The sequence below is a fragment of the Gorilla gorilla genome, chromosome 6 (assembly GCF_029281585.2).
Source record: "Gorilla gorilla gorilla isolate KB3781 chromosome 6, NHGRI_mGorGor1-v2.1_pri, whole genome shotgun sequence".
NCBI lineage: Eukaryota > Metazoa > Chordata > Mammalia > Primates > Hominidae > Gorilla > Gorilla gorilla.
This window is the reverse complement of record NC_073230.2, coordinates 56,082,043-56,099,720: the sequence shown is the minus strand read 5'-3', so window position 1 is coordinate 56,099,720 and position 17,678 is coordinate 56,082,043. Positions and strand designations below refer to the sequence as shown.

The 17,678-nt window shown below is 35.5% G+C and overlaps 1 protein-coding gene across 1 annotated transcript in view; it reads right to left on the bottom strand.

Moving 5' to 3' along the window:
- Positions 1 to 17,678, bottom strand: part of ABCA13 (ATP binding cassette subfamily A member 13) — a 471,542-nt gene that overhangs the window by 375,865 nt on the left and 77,999 nt on the right. Inside the window, 2 exon segments of the mRNA XM_031013046.3 lie at positions 41 to 155; positions 17,536 to 17,675. Of these exon segments, the coding sequence (XP_030868906.2) occupies positions 41 to 155; positions 17,536 to 17,675 (255 nt within the window).

Sequence of the window (17,678 nt, the reverse complement as noted above, 5' to 3'; positions counted from 1 at the left end):
AATTAAATCAAGACCTAGAAGTTGGATTCTGATAACTTACCTGGATATGGAAGCTGTTGGAGACTTGAGTAAGTTATTCAAAAATTGAAAATAATTATCACTGATCATTTTCCAATCCATGTTTTCTTCAAAACAAGGAGATTCCTCAGGAAAAGCTAAATAAAAAGACATTTTCTACATTAATTATAAACTGGTTATAACAGACAAATCTAATAAAGTGAAAAATGCTAGAGTAGTTCACCTAATATGGTTGAAAATGTTAAAAAAAAAAAAAAAAAAGATGATTAGGACTCTTCTAATTTGACTTGTGCTTCCAGACAAGATGAAGTACCAGTCACTGGCCATCGAGCAATGTAAGATACTGATCCATGAAAGGCAGTAAACAACAGAGCGAGACCTATGATTATCCCAGCTTGCTGCTTTAAGAGAGTCCAGGCCATGGCACAGGAAGGAGAGACTGAACCAGAGTCCAGTGGACGTGCTGAGTTGGGAAAAAGCTTAGACTCTGAAAGACAGCTAGAAACCACAGGACAGAGTGCCAGAGAAGGCTGCACAAGGCAAGGAAATTGTCAGTGTGCTTCGCTTGAGTATTCAGATGAGTAATAATCAACACAGGCATTTGAGGAAACTACCTGAGACCATGGAAGAAAACACCCAAAAGAATTAAAGGTGTCCGGGTGCGGTGGCTCACGCCTGTAATCCCAGCACTTTGGGAGGCCGAGGCAGATGGATCACCTGAGGTCAGGAGTTTGAGACTAGCCTGGCCAACATGGTGAAACCCCATCTCTACTAAAAATACAAAAAAATTAGCCGGGTGTGGTGGTGGGCGCCTGTGATCTTAGCTACTTGGGAGGCTGAGGGAGGAGAATTGTTTGAACCCGGGAGGGGGAGATTGCAGTGAGCCAAGATCACGCCACTGCACTCCTGCCTGGGTGACAGAGCGAGACTGTCTCAAAATAAATAAATAAATAAATAAATTTTTTTAAAAAAAGGATTAAAGATAACAGTTTCTGGTGCTCAGGACCAGCAATACACTTTGTTTCCATCAGCCAGACTGAAATATTCATAATTCATTAGTCATTGAGTAAAGTACAAAAAAAGGGTCTTGCTTCAGGAGTGGGAAGTATTTATCATCAAACTGAGCACTTTGCCAGTCCTGCCTAACAAATCTTAAAAACGAGATCCTAAAGAATCAAATTATTTCAAGCAATTTGTTTCAAGATTATTTATAGGCATGCAAAAATAATTAGCACAAAACAAGGTTAAAATTTGTAATATTTGGAATTCAATAAAAAATTAGCAGGCATGTAAAGAAGCAGAAAAATATGACCCATAAAGAAGAGAAAAATTAATCAATCAAAAATGACGGCAGTTTGAATGATAGAACTAGCAGAAGGGAACATTAATCACATAAAATGGTTTATGTTATTTACTTTATACTATTAGGTTGATGCAAAAGTAACTGTGGTTTTTGCCTTTAAAGGTATGGTAAATTTATTTAAAAGCAATTACTTTTGCACCAACCTAATATATAATTTACATGCTCAAAAAAAGGCAAAATTTGTAAGATTGGATAAAACAAGATCCAATTGTATGCTACTTGTAAGAAATGCACTTGAAATATAAGGACATGAGTTACAAGTAAAAGGATGGAAAAGGCATACCACTCTAACACTAATCAAAAGAAAGCTATCAGACAAAGTAGGTTTCAGATGATAACATAATTATCATTTCATGATGATAAAAGTATCAATCAAGAACATATAACAATTCTAAATGTTTGTGAACATTACAACAGAGCTTCACAACACATGAAACAAAAATGAATACAAATCTAAGAAGAAATAGAAAAATGTACAATTATAGTCAAGAGATTTCAATGCTGCTCAAGACATAGTATCAGCAAGGATACAGAAGATTTGTACAATACTATCAAACAACTTGATGTAATTGCTGTTTATAAAAAAATGCCACCCAACAACAACATAATACATATTCTTCTCTAGTGCATATGGAGCATTTACCAAGGTAGATCATATTCCAGACCATAAAGCAAGTCCCAATAAACTTAACAGGATTAAAGACCTACAAAGAATGTTCACTGGTTAAAATGAAATTAAATTGGAAATCAATAACAGAAATATTTCTTGAAAATCCCAAATATTTGAAAAATAACACTTCTAAATAACTCATAGATGAAAAAAGGAATCAAAAGGAAACATAGAAAGTACTTTGAACTGAATGAAAATGAAAGTACAACATGCCAGTATGTGTGGGATGCCTCTAAAAAAAGTATTTAGGGGAAAATGTATACCACTAAACACCTACATTAGAAAACAAAATGGTCTCAAATTGACGACCTCATCTCCCATGCAAAGCAATTAGAAGAGTCAGTTAAACCAAAACTAAGTAGAATAAAGAAAGAAGAGTGGAAATCAGGAAGTAAAAATAAAAACATTAGAGAAAAATGAACGAAATCAAAGGCTGGTTGTTTGAGAAAATCAATAATAAGATTGATAAGCCTCTAGGCAGAGTGATCAAGAAAAAATGGCACAAGTTATCAATATCAACTATGAGAAAGGTGCTATTACCACTGATTCTATACAAATTCAGAAGTTAATAATAGAATACAGTTTTAAAAAAAATCCTTATGATACTAAATTGAACAACTTCAGTAGCCCTAATGTATATTAAAAATTGAATTTGTAATTAAATATCTTCTAATAAAAAACCCTAAAAGCCTAGATGGCTTCATTAGTGAATTCTACCAAACATTTAAGTGAGAAATAATACCCATCCAACACAAACTCTTCCAGAAAATTGAAAATAAGAGAATACTTCTGAATAATTCTATGAGGTTATGATTACCTATAAATATAAGACAAAGACAAATTTTAAAAAGACTACTAAAGACCACTGTCCCTCATAAAAACTGATGCAAAATGTTAAACAAAATTTTAACAAATTAAATCCAATAATAGATAAAAAGGTAATATATTTTGATCAAGTGGAGTTTATCTCAGTTATGCAAGGTTAATTTAACATTTAAAATAAGCAATGCAATTTACTATATGACTAGAATTTTTAAAAAAACTAAATTCAAAAAAATTAAAAACAAAAATCATCTCAATAGATGCAGAAAAACATTTGACAAATCTGACATCTATTCCTGATTAAAAGCTCTTGCCAAAGTAGGAATAAAAGAAAATTTCTCTAACCTAATAAAAAGTATCTATGAAAACCTATAGCTAACATTACACTCAATTGCCAAAGATTAAATGCGCCTCTTCCAGGATCAAGGAAAAGACAAAGATGTTACCTTTCATCATTTCTATTCCATATTATACTAGAAGTTATAGCCAGTGTAATAAGAATGAATAAAATAAATAAAAGACATACAAAAACAATTAAACCATCTTTATTCACAGATAACATGATTTATAGACAATCTGATGAAATCTATAAAAATACTAAAAAGTAAATTTAGCATGTTTGCATGATACAAGATGAATTTACAAAAATTAAATGTTATTTATATATATTTATATGAGCAACAAATTATTGAAGATCAAAATTTTTAAGAATCAATTTATAAAGGCATTTAAAGTATTAAAATCTTAGGGATAAATCTGAAAAAAGGCGTGAAAGACTTTTAGAATGAACACAACAGGATTTGTTAAGGAAAAACAAAGAAGACAAAATAAATGGAGAGATATACCATGAGCTAGAACATTGAAAATAATTAAAAAGTTAATTCTCCCTTAATTCATCTATAGACTCAATTCAATCCTGGTTAAAATTCCAGCATAATTTTGAGAAACTGACAAGCAGATTCTAAAATTCATATGGAAAGGCAAATGACCTAGAATAGCTAAAAACATTTTTTTTTTAAAAAAAAAAGAACAAAATTAAAGGTCTAACACTACCTAAATTTAAGCTTTACTATAAAGCTATGATAACCAAGGTAGTTAATTTTGGTATAAAGATGGACAAATAGAACACTGGGATAAAATACAGAGTTCAGAAGAAGACCCACTTATTTATACAACTACTTTTTGACAAAAATACAAATGTAATTCAATGGAAAAAGAATAGCCTTCATAAAAAATTTTGCTGGAGTAATTAGGTCCCCTTATGCAAAAGTAATCATAATAAACTTCAGTATATGCCTATACCACATACAAAAATTAACACAAAATGAATTATAGACCTAAATTTAGGACATAAATCTATTAAACTTATAGAAAAAATATATAGGCAAAAATCTTTGCAACCCTGTGAGTTAGCAAAGGTTTCTTAGCTACAACACCAAAAGCAGGATCTATTAAGAAAAAAAAAAAAAAAAAAGTCATCAAAATTAAAATGTTTCTCCTGGATTACTTTGTTAAGAAGAATGAAAAGACAGTCCAGAGGCCAGGAGGAAATATTTGCAAAGCGTATGTCTGATAAAGAGTTTGTATCCTGTATATACAGGAAAATTATAAACTAAATAATAAACAAATAACCCAATTTAAAAAGTGGGAAAGATTTGAATATACAATTTATGAACAAAAATACAGATGACATGTAAGTCCATGAAAAGATAGGTGTTCAAAATTATTACTCATATAAACGAATTAAATCCATAATAGCATACCACTACACACCTATTAGAATGATTAAAATTTAAAAGACTGATCATACCAAGTGTTGGTAAGGAAGTGGAGGTATTTTAACTCTCATGCACTGCCAATGGGAGTGTAAAAGGGTACAATGACTTTAAAAAACAGTTTGTGAATTTTGTAAAAGGCTAAGCATACAACTGCCACATAATCAAAACATTTCAATTTTAAGGAAAAGAAAGTGTATTTCCAAACGAGACTTGTCCGTGAATGTTCACAGCAGCTTTACTTGTAAAGCCAGAAAGAGTCAGCAACCACATTGTGAATTGTGTGAATGGACTGACAAACTGTGATACATCCATATGATGGAATAGTACTCAGTGATAAAAGGAATGAACACAATACAACATGAATGAATCTCACACTAATTAATGCTAATTAATTATGCTAAGTAAAATAAGTTAGACAAAAAAGTACATACTGCGTATGTCCATTTATAAAAATCTCTGCAAAATGAAAACTCAAATACAGTGACAGAAAGCAGAGCAATGGTAGCCTGGTGACAGGGCAGGAAGCCGGAATTGACAATAGAGAAGAAGCTTTTGGGAGTGATGAAGATTTTCACTGTCTTAATTGTGATTACAGTTTTATGGATATATGTATATGTCAACATGGATGTGATTACTACACATTGCATGCCTGTATGAAAATATCTCATGTTACTCATAAATATACATGCCTACTATGTATCCATAACAATTAAAAAATTTAAAAAGCTCAACAGTATCAAATAATTTTTTAAACAAAATATGTAAATAAAATCTTCCATATCAAATTCCCTGGCCATTGGTTGTAATGCCTCAAAATTTTGACACTCATTTCGGTGAGGAAGGAAAGGGTACTAATATTAATTGCATGTGCCTACGATACTGTGCTAAGCATTTTAGAAACATCATTTTATTTAATCTTCATGAGAACTCAGTAAAGAAAACTATGTAAATTTTTATTTTACCAAGGGTAAAAGTAATTAAGAATCTGTGTCAGATGCAATGTTTGCTACCAAGTCCATCTGCTTCCAAAACCCATGCCAAAACACCAAACAGTTCATGCTTTATCTGCATCGTAAAACTGCACTGCATGAATTTAAGTAACCATAGATAATGTATTGACTAGAATAAATGATGTGTCTATTATACCACATACTTATCATGTGTAGTTGTTTTGTTTTGTTCTAATAGGAAAAGGAGGAAATAAAGAATGTATAACCTAATGATGAATGCATAACAACAGCCAGTGCTTCTCAAACTTTCCTGTGCTTACAAGTCATCTAGGCGTCTTCTTAAAATGCATACTCTGATTCAGTAGGTCTGAGATGGGGCCACAATTCTACATATCTAACAAGATCCAGATGATGTTGATACTGTGGTGCAGGGATCACACTTTGAGTAGCAAAGATGTAAGCAAATCAGGTGTGCACAATACATGCAACACAAGCAAAAGAGAACACACAGTCTATTAATTTACTTCAGTTATTATTCATCTCACCTTACCCATGTCTGTACATCATGATGAAAAATTTTTATGATACATTCATTTACTCAAAGCTATAATATTTCAAAGTTCAACATGGAAAGATTTGTGTGTCTGATGTCTGTGAGGAGACTATATCAAGCAAGTATTTGAACACTCTTCTTTCAGTTGCTAGCTGTCAAATTCCACTCATTCCACAAGTTCTGGTTCAAACAACTCAAATTGTTATCTGCTCTGTACACCAGACCTCTATCTAACCTCTATCTAAACCTGCACATTGAATTAACAAAAATGTGATAAAACTACATTGGTAAAATGGTAAAGGTATACACTGCTGGAGGAATGTAAATTAGTTTAGCCACAGTTTAAAACAGTTTGGAGATTTCTCAAATAATTTAAAACAGAACTATCATCAACTACAAATAAAGACCCTGCACAAAGCCTCTTTCCTCTAAAAATATCCAGAAAAGGAGTCAACTGACTGTATTCAAATTACAACACAAAGAAACATCAGCTGACACAGATGAGAAAGAACCATAACAAAAACTCTGACAACTCAAAAAGTCAGATTGTCTTCTTTCCTCCACATGACTGCTCCAGTTCCCCAGCAAATGTTCTTAACCAGGCTGAAATGGCTGAAATGACACACTTCAGAAATACGGATAAGAACAAAGATCATTCAGATATAGGAGAAAGTTGAAACTGAATCCAAGAAATCTAAGGAATATAAGGCAATGATACAGGAGCTGAAAAATGAAATGGTCATTACAAGAAAGAATAGAACTGATCTCACAGAGCTGAAAAACACACTATAAGAATTTCATAATACAATTGCAAGTATTCACAGCAGAACAGACCAAGCTAAGGAAAGAATAACAGAGCTTTCACACACAAAGGAGAAATAAGATCCTTTTGGGACAAGCAAATGCTAAGGGAATTCAATACCACAAGACCTGCCTCAGAAGAAATACTTAAGGGAGTGCTAAATATGGAAATGAAAGACAGTTGCTGGGCACCACAAAAAAAAAACACTTAAGTATATAGATCATTAACATTACAAAGAAACCACACAATCAAGTCTGCATAGTAACCAACTAACAACATGATATCAGAATCATATCTGTACATATTAATATTAACCTTGAATGTAAACAGGCTAAAACTATGCATGCTCCAATTAAAAGACACAAAGTGGAAGTTGGATAAAGAAGTAAGACGCCGTATGTGTCTTCAAGAGACCCATCTCACATGCGATGACACCCATAAGCTGAAAGAAAACGAATGAAGAAAAATCTACCAAGCAAATGGAAAGCAGAAAAAAAGCAGGGCTTGCTATAGTTTGCTTTAGACAAAACAAACTTTAAACCAACAATAATTTAAAAGACAAAGAAGGGCATTACATAATGGTAAAGGTTCAATCCAACAAGAAGACCTAGCTATCCTACATATATATGCATCCAACACAGGAGCATCCAGACTCATAAAATGAGTTCGTAGAGACCTACAATGAAACTTACACAACCACACAATATAGAAGGAGAATTCAACACCCCACTGACAATATTAGATCAAGACAGAAAACTAACAAAAATATTTGGGACTTGAACTTGACACTTGACAAAATGGGCCTAACAGACTTCTACAGAATCCTCTCCCACAAAATAACAGAAAACACATTCTTCTCACGTGCACATGGCACATACTCTAAAATCAACCACATTATTGGCCATAAAACAATCCTCAGCAAATTTAAAAAAAAAAAAGTCACACCAAACACACTATCAGACCACAGCACAATAAAAATAGAAACTAATGCCAAGAAAATTGCTCAAAACTACACAATTACATGGTAATTAAACAAACTGCTTCTGCATGACTTATAGGTAACAATAAAATTAAGGCAGAAATACAAAATTCTTAGAAAACTAATGAGAACAAAGATACAACAAAGAGTCTCTGGGACATAGCTAAAGCAGTGTGAAGAGGGAAGTTTATAGCACTAAACACCCACATCAAAAATTTAGAAAGATATAAAATTCATAACCTAACATCACACCTACAGGAACTAGACAAACGAGAGCAAACCAACCCCTTCTGCACATGGTTTCTGCAAGCAAGCTAGCAGAAAACAAGAAATAACCAAATTCAGAGCTAAACTAAGGAAAATGAAGACACACACACAAAAAAACATACAAAAGATCAACGATGCAGAGCTTGGTTTCTTGAAAGAATAAATAAGATTGATAGACTGTTAGCTAGGCTAATAAAGAAAAAAAGGGACAAGCTCTCAATAAACAATCAGAAATGAAAAAGGGGACATTACAACTGACCCCAAAGTATTTTTTTTAAAAGCCTCAAAGATTATTACAAACACCTCTATGCAAACAAACTACATAAACTGAAAGAAATGAATGAATTCCTGGAAACATACAACTTGCCAAGATCAAAACAGGAAGAAACTGGATCCCTGAACTGATCAATATGAGTTCTGAAATTGAATCAGTAATTTAAAAGACTACCAAAAAGGTCAGGCATAGTATTTCACACCTGTAATCCCAGCACTTTGGGAGGCTAAGGCAGAAGGATTACTTGAGTCCAGGAGTTCAAGACCAGCCTGAGCAGCATAGCAGGACCCTGTCTCTACAAAAAATTTAAAAATAAGCTGGGCATGGTGGCACATGCCTGTAGTTCCAGATACTAGGGAGGTTGAGGCAGGAGGTTTGCTTGACCCTGGGAGGTCGAGGGTGCAGTGAGCCTCGATTGCATCACTTCACTCCAGCCTGGGCAACAGAGTGAGATCCTGTCTCAAAAATAAATAAATAAATAAGCAACAGGTGAATTCTACCAAATGTATAAAGAAGAACTGATACCATCCCTACTGAAACTAATCCAAAAAATTGCAGAGGAGGGACCCCTCCCTAACTCATTCTATGAGCCTAGCATCATCCTGATACCAAACCCTGGCAGAGGCACAACAACAACAACAACAAGAAAAATTTCAGGCCAGTATGCTTGATGAACATAGATACAAAAATCCTCAACAACATACTATCAAACCAAATCAGCAACACATCAGAAAGCTAATCCACTACAATCAAGTAGGCTTTATCTCAGGGTTGAAAGTTTGGTCCAACATATACAAATCAGTAAATGTGATTTATCACATAAACAGAACTAAAAACAAAAACCACATGATCATCTCAATAGATGCAGAAAAAACTATTGATAAAATTCAACATCCCTTCATTTTAAAAACCCTTAACAAACTAGGCAATGAAGAAACATACCTCAAAGTAATAACAGCCCATCGATGAAAAACACACAGCCAAAATAATACTAAGTGGGAAAGAGCTAGAAGAATTTCCCTTTAGAACTGTAACAGGACAAGGATGACCACTCTCACCACTCCTATTCACCATCATACTGAAAGTCCTAGCCAGAGCAATCAGGCAAGAGAAAGAAATAAAAGGCAGCCAAACAGGAAGAGAGGAAGTCTCCAAACAGGGATAGTTTTATCCTTGTTTGCAAGATGATACAATCCTATACCTAGAAAACCCCATAGTCTGCCCCAGAGCCCCTAGATCTGATAAGCAACTTCAGCAAAGTTTCAGAATAGAAAACCAATGTACAAACCAACAATATCCAAGATGAAAGCCAAATCAAGAACAGAATCACATTCACAATAGCCACAAAAAGAATAAAATACCTAGGAATACAGCTAACCAGGAAGGCGAAAGATCTCCTCAATGAGAATTAAAAAACACTGCTCAAAGAAATCACAGATGATACAAACAAATGGAAAAACATCCCATGTTCATGGATAAGAAGAATCAATATTATTAAGATTTCCCAAAGCAATTCACAGATTCAGTGTTATTCTTAACAAACTACCGATGACATTCTTTACAGAATTTGAAAAAACTATTTTAAAATTCATATGGAATCAAAAAAGTGCCCGAATAGCCAAGGCAATCGTAAGCAAAAGAGCAATGCTGTAGGGATTACATTACCCACCTCCAAACTATACTACATGGCTACAGGAACCAAAACAACATGGTACTGGTAAAAAAATAAAAATAAAAAATAAAACACATATACCAACGGAACAGAATAGACAGCCCAGAGCCCAGAAATAAGGCCACACACCTAAAACCATCGATCTTTGACAAAGTTGACAAAAACTAGCAATAGGGAAAGGATTCCTTAATCAATAAAAGGTGCTGGAATAACTGGCTAGCCATGTGCAGAAGATTGAAGCTGGATCCCTTTCTCACCTCATATAAAAAAATCAACTCAAGATGGATTAAAGATTTAAATGTTAAACCTAAAACTATCAATATCCTGGAAGATAACCTAGGCAATATCATTCTGCACATGGGAACAGGAAAAGATTTCAAGATGAAGATATCAAAGTTATTGCAACAACAACAAAAAATTGACAAATAGGACCCAAGTAAACTAAAGAGCTTCTGCACAGCAAAAGAAACTATCAAGAGAATAAACAGACACCCTACAGAACAGGAGAAAATATTTGCAAACTATGCATCCAACAAAGGTCTAATATCCAGAATCTATAAGGAATTTAAAAAACCAACAAGCAAAAAACAAACAACCCCATTAAAAAGTAGGCAAAAGACATGAACAGACACTTTTTAGAAGAAGACATGCACGTGGCCAATAAGTATATGAAAAAATACTCCACTGCATTAGAGAAATACAAATCAAAACCACTGAGATACCATCTCACTGCAGTCAGAATGGCTATCATTAAAAAGTCAAAAAGTAACAGATGCTGGTGAGGTTGTGGAGAAACGGGAACACTTACACACTGTTAGAGGGAAAGTAAATTAGTTCAACATCGTGGAAAACAGTGTGGCAATTTCTTAAAGAACTGAAAACAGAATTACCATTTGACCCAGCAGTCCCATTATTGTGTATATACCCAAAGGAATGTATATCATTCTACCATAAAGACACATGCACACATATGTTCATCACAGTACTATTCACAATAGCAAAGTCATGGAATCCAGCTAGATGTCCATCAAGAGTTGATTGGATAAAGAAAAGGTGGTACATATACTCCCATGAAACACTACACAGCCATAAAAAAGAATGAAATCATGTCCTTTGCAGTAACATGGATGTAGCTGGGGGCCAGTATTCTCAGAAAATTAATTCAGGAACAGAAAATCAAATACCACATGTTCCCATTTATAAGTGGGAACTAAATATGGTGTACATACGAATATAAAAGTGGCAACAATAGAAATTGGGAGCTAAAGATTAGGGAAAGAGGGGTGGGCAAGGGCTGAAAAACGAACTATTGGATACTATGTTCACTACCTGGGTGATGGGATCATCACATACTGTCTTAAGTATTAATTCCCTTAATATTATGAAACTTATTTATAGATAAGCAAACTGAAGCAATTTGCCACCAAATCACATGGCTAATCTGTTGCAAAGCCAAGATTAGAAACTAATTAGTCTGACGTCAGCATTCAAGCTCTTTACCACAACACTACTCATGCTGAGAAAGCTTCTCAAGGCTGAACTACTGAGTTACAGGCACAGCCTTTCTCACTCAGAGGTTAGTGACATGACAGCTTTGAATTCTAAATTGGAAAAAAATTTCTGTATGTAGCAAACTAGATTGTTGTAGTCCAACCCTTCCACTAAAAACATCCAGAAAAGTGAGAACAATATTTTTAATGATTTTTAAGGCATCAGAGAGCTACTGAGGCACTGGGAATTTGTGTGCCAACATTACAGAATAGGGAAGACAGGAGAGATGAAGTCCAATATTTGAAGCTACTTTTCCACTGTGGGCAACTGTTGTTTCCAAAACAAAAATGAGGGAAGAGAGGCTAAGAAAATAAGAACTTTCAAAAGCCTCACAAGACTAGGAAAGAAACTGAAATTCACAGACAGCTAAGGAAAAATTGCCTTTAGTAAACACCACAAATTTAGGTTGATACCCCCAGAAGGCTACACCCCAGTAGTAAAAGAAGACAAGAAACAATCGAGCTCTCACAAAGTTTGATAGCATGCTCAAAAATAGTTTAATTCCTGACTGAATTAAAGCGATATGCCCCCACTCTCACTGCCTGCCAGAAACAAAACTAAAGCACCTCTGGAGGAAAAAAAAATCACGCAGAGTGTCGCACTATCTCTACATATAATGTCTGAAATGCATTTAATAAAAAGATGTATGTAGAGTGCTTTGGGTGTCCAAGGCAGGAGAATCTCTTAAGCCCAGGAGTTCAAGATTAGCCTGGGCAATATAGCAAGACCCTATCTCAACAAAAATTAAAATTAAAAAATTAGCTGCAGATGGTGGTATAAGCCTGTTGTCATAGCTACTTGGGAGACTGAGACAAAAGGATCACTTGAGCCTCATAATTCGAGGCTACAGTGAGCTATGGTTGTACCACTGCATTCCACCCTGGGCAATAGAGTGAGACTCTACCTCTTAAAAGAAAAAAAGTTGTACAAAAAACAATAGGAATTGGGGAAAAAAATAGGAAAAGCATACCATAGATACTGACACCCAGAAAATAAAATTACTGAAGTTATCAGGCAGAAAATATTTAGTAAAACCTATAAAATAAAATGAAAATTCTAGAACATATAACTGAAATTAAGAATTAAAGGAGTAAGCTTAAACACATTCTGCAGAAAGAATTTCTCAACTAGAAAATAAATCAGAGAAAAACCACCCAGACTGAGGCATAGAGACTAAAGAAAACAGGAGGAACAATATAGAAAAAAGAAGAAACATTTGGGACACACACACGAACACACACACAGACACACACACACGTAAGTACAGTCCTAATAAGAAAAAAAAAGAAATTGAGGTAAAAGAAATATTTAAAGAAATAGTAATATGGAATTGTTCAAAGACAATAAATATATAAGTCCACACATCTTAAGTCCTCAAGATGGATAAATATGAAGAAATATTCCAGGTGTTGTAGCTCATGCCTGTAATCCCAGCACTCTGGGAGGCTGAGGCAGGTGGATCACTTGAGCTGAGGAGTTTGGGACCAGCCTGGGCAACATGGCGAAACCCCATTTGTGCAAGAAATACAAATTAGCCAGGTGCTGTGGCATTCACCTGTAGTCCCAGCTACTTGGGAGGCAAAGTCAGGAGAATCGCTTGAGCCTGGAAGCAAAGGTTGCAGTGAGGTGAGATTGCACCATTGCACTAGAAATCAGTTAAGAAGATGCAACAACCAAGTAAATCCCTAATAATCCAAGAAAATGTCACACTCATTGTGAAATTTTGTGACATTTTTCTCATTCACTCTTCATCCCCTTCATGGCACCATATGCCACTGTCAGGAAGATGTGTATCAATTTCAAGTTCCTCCCTCAGTATACAAGGGAAAAAACAGAACTTGCTGGCAATATTTGGCTTGCCTAGGGGCTGCCGAAGTGACTGGTTTCTGTCTTGCCTGATGTAGAGCACAGATGAGAAAAGTGGCATAGTTTGGATGCCAGGTTGGAGGCCACTGAAAGCAGCAGTCAGTCACTGTGGCATGTTAGAGCTGCAAGGAGTCTGCAGACCTGTAGGCGGCTAGGAGTAATCAATTATGGACACAGGAATACAATAAACATCCAAGGCTTTTGAGATGAACCAGGAGACTGAATAATACATTTTAAAGCAGATACTATGTATGCAGGGAAGTGGAATAAAAACACACATTTAGGCTTAGGGAATACACATCCTCAGAAAAGATTTAAAAGACCCTGAGCCTTTAGAACAGTTTGGGCAATGAAGGTCTTCCCCTGCACAAAGCCATTCTACAAAAGCTGGGGGAAGTGGAAATTTTTTTCAAGTGTCCAAATCTCAAGAGAACATATCAAGACATACCAAAATAAAACAGAGTAACATGAATGATTCAAAGGAACAAGATAAATCTCCAGAGATTGCCCGCTAAAGAAATGCAGGCCTCTGACTTACTTGATAAATAAATTAAAACAACTACCTTAAATATGGCCAATGAACTCAAAGAAAACACAGTGAAAAACACAAAACTAAATCTAGAAAATGGTTTATAAACAAAGTGGAATATTAGCAAAGAGAGAGAGATTACAGTCATATACCACATAATGATGTTTGGTCCCATAAGATTATAATACTATATTTTTACCTTACCTTTTTGTTATATATGCTTAAATACACAAATACTTACTATCATGTTACAATTGCCTACAGTATTCAGTAGAATAACCTGTATATGTTTGTGGCCTAGGAACAATAGGCTAACCGTATACTCCACGTATGTAGTAAGCTATACCATCTAGGTTTGTGTAAATACACTCTATGATGTTTGAACAATGGCAAAATTGCCTAACAATGCATTTCTCAGAATGCATCCACATTATTAAGCGATGCATGGCTGTATCTACAAAGAACCCAACAGAAATTCTGGAGCTAAAAAATAGAATAACTGAATTTAGAAATTCAGGCAAAAGAAAGAATCCACAAACTTAAAGATGGGCCATGTGAAACAATCAAATCAGAGGAGCAAAGAAAAAAAAATGAACACAGCCCAAGGAACTTATGAGACACCATCAAGCCAACCAATATACACATGCAGAAGATGAGAAAAAGAGAAAGAGGCAGAGAGTGTATTTAAAGAATTAACGGCTGAAAACACCCCACATTTGAAAACTAAATGGATATACAAATGCAAGAAGTTAAAAAACTTCAAGTAGCATAAACCCAAAGAGACCCATATGAAGGCACCTTATAATGAAACTACTGAAAGTCAAAGACAAAGTGAGAATCTTAAAAGCAGCAAAAGAAAAACGACTCATAACATACAATGGAGCTTTTACAAGATTACCAACTGACTTCTCTTACATGCCAAATGGCAGTTGAATGACATATTAAAATGTGTGAAATATACCTAGAGCTCGGCATAGAGGAAAATTTATTGTCTTAAAAGTACCTCTTAGAAAATAAGAAAATCTGAAAGTCAAGAACAAGAAAAAGAACAACAATCACACTAAATTTACTAGAAGAAAGAAAATAATAAAGATAAAAAATAAATTAATAAAATAATATACATATTTAGTAAAAATATTTTTTTTAAATTCCGTTTCTTAATAAGACTAGTTATATTTCTGTGATAGCGCAAGCCTTTTCACAGAGATCAGCCCCCAGCAAGGATCTGTCCAAAGAAAGTAGAGTGGTTAAGCTTACAGGATCCAGAGTGAGACTTCCTGGATTTGTATGCTTGACTTTGATGCTTAATACTTTTGAGACCTATGCTAGGAATAAAATCTTTCTGAGCCTCAACTTTCTCATCTGAAAATGAAATCATAATGGTACCTATCTCACAGGTTGAATGAGGATTAAACAAGATAATCATAGAAAGCACAATAAATATTTGCAATTATCAGTATCATTGAGACTTCTGAACCACAAGCCTGTTGCCACTATTGCATATCACTCTCTGTAGCCTGTTTCTGAAAAGAGTCAGAAGTGGGCAAGAATAAGTGATAATGAGGACAGGTAGTATAGGAGAAAGTTAAAGTGTAGGATGAGTACTCAACCCAGAAGAACATGACCAACTCATTGGAGAAGTTACCATCAACCCAATACTGCTGCTATACAGAAGAGTTTTATAGTGTAATCTGTAGAAAATGCAAAGGCCCATCTTACCATATGTGGATTTGATACTGAGAGCTACAGAGGGAGTATCTCTGGCAGCCTCTAAAAGTAGCAGTTTAAAAAACAGCATGAAATAAGAAAAGGCAAGGTCGTAATAGCCGCAGAAAAGGAATGAGAAACTCCCATTTCCTGTCCAAGTCCGTGACGTCCAAGATGCAGGCTTTCTAAGGAGAAGCTGATAACCCCACTGTGATGGAGCAGTGTCACGGCATGCTGGAAAACCAGGGCAGAAGATAATTCCCAAGGAGAGATGGAAATAGACAACCAGCTCTAGAGTAAAAAAGCAGAGGTCAGAAGTGCAAGTTTTACATGCTGGCATCTTTCCAAAAAGTAGATCTCTGGGGAACAGGAGGACTCCCTGTGAATCATACAGTTATGAGTTTGTAACATTTATATTTTAGGGAATTTTTGGTTTTATGAAGCTGACAAGGAAAGAGGTGAGCCGTTAACATAATAAAAACATACATATATATTTGGTCTAGGCCATTGTTTCCTGACAGGCACATAGCTGCTAAGACCCTTGGAATGTAGGAAGTGGTGTCTTTTTGTATGCTAATGAATGACTGGTGACTAGAGGCTGCTGGATAGCCCCAGAATGGGGGCTGATAGTCAGGGGAACCAACCCTGTAATTAGAAGGTTGGAACTTTCAGGTTCTCCCTCCTCCCATTCCCTTACCTTCCTTCTAACCTCTAGGTAGGGGAGAGAGGGATGGAAGTTGAGTCAATCACTCAACTTGTCCAATGATTTAATATATCATGCCTACATAAGGAAACTTCCATAAAAACCCAAAAGGACAGTGTTCAGAGTGCTCATAGGTTGATGAGGACATGGAGGTGCTGGGAGGGTGGTAGGCCTGGAGAGGGCATAGAAGCTCCATGCCCCCACATACCTCACCCTATGCATTTCTTCCATCTACTGTTCCTAAATTATATCTGCTTAATAAACCAGTAACCTAGGAAGTAAGCTGTTTTTCTGCATTCTGTGACTTGTACCAGCAAATTACTGAACACAACGAGGGGCTCATGGGAATCCTGATTTATACCCAATTGATCAGAAGTGAGAAGGGAAGCCTGGACTTGGGGTTGGCGTCTGAAGTAGGGGCAATCTTGTGGGACTGAGCCCTTAACCTGCAGGATCTGATGCTAATTCCAGGCAGACAGTGCGAGAATTGAATCGAATTGTAGGACACCCAGTTAGTGTCAATGGAGAAGTGGAGAATTGCTTGTTGTGGAACAAATCCACACATATGGTCACAGCAGTGTTGGAAGTGTTGAGTGTGTGTATAGAGAAAAACAGTTTGTGTTTTCTTCTATAGGTTCATGGGGTGTTGTCCCCAGTGTGAGTATCAATCTTAATGCTAAGTAAAGTGAGAAGGGCCACAACAGAAAATCTGGACTCTTGTGAGTAGGATCATGACTAGTCTGCATATAGAAGTATTTATCACCCAAACCAGGACAGTCTTGAGAGTAAAAGCAGTCACTATTATAAATTTTGCAGGAACAACGTAGCTCAGTCAAACCAGGACTTCTGGTAAGTCTTGTCATAATTGATGAGAAAAAATTATGTGAAGTAATCACAATGCCAAATTGTGCTTGGAGAGCCACCCATTTTAAGCCCCACTTTGTTAAATAGGATGGACTCTCAGGAAATTATGTCACCTCACTAAAAGGGGAAAGCATCCCCCATTCCTGTAGTTTAGGCTAGTGACTTACCCAGTAGTCTGTTCTGGAAACTCTCTTGCATATTTACATATTGGGCCACTTCGCAAGTCTTCCTGATAAACTTTTTGAAGGCTTTCCAATAATATGCTTGTTCCAGGAAAAATTGTGCTTTTTCAAGTGTATGAAATATCCTG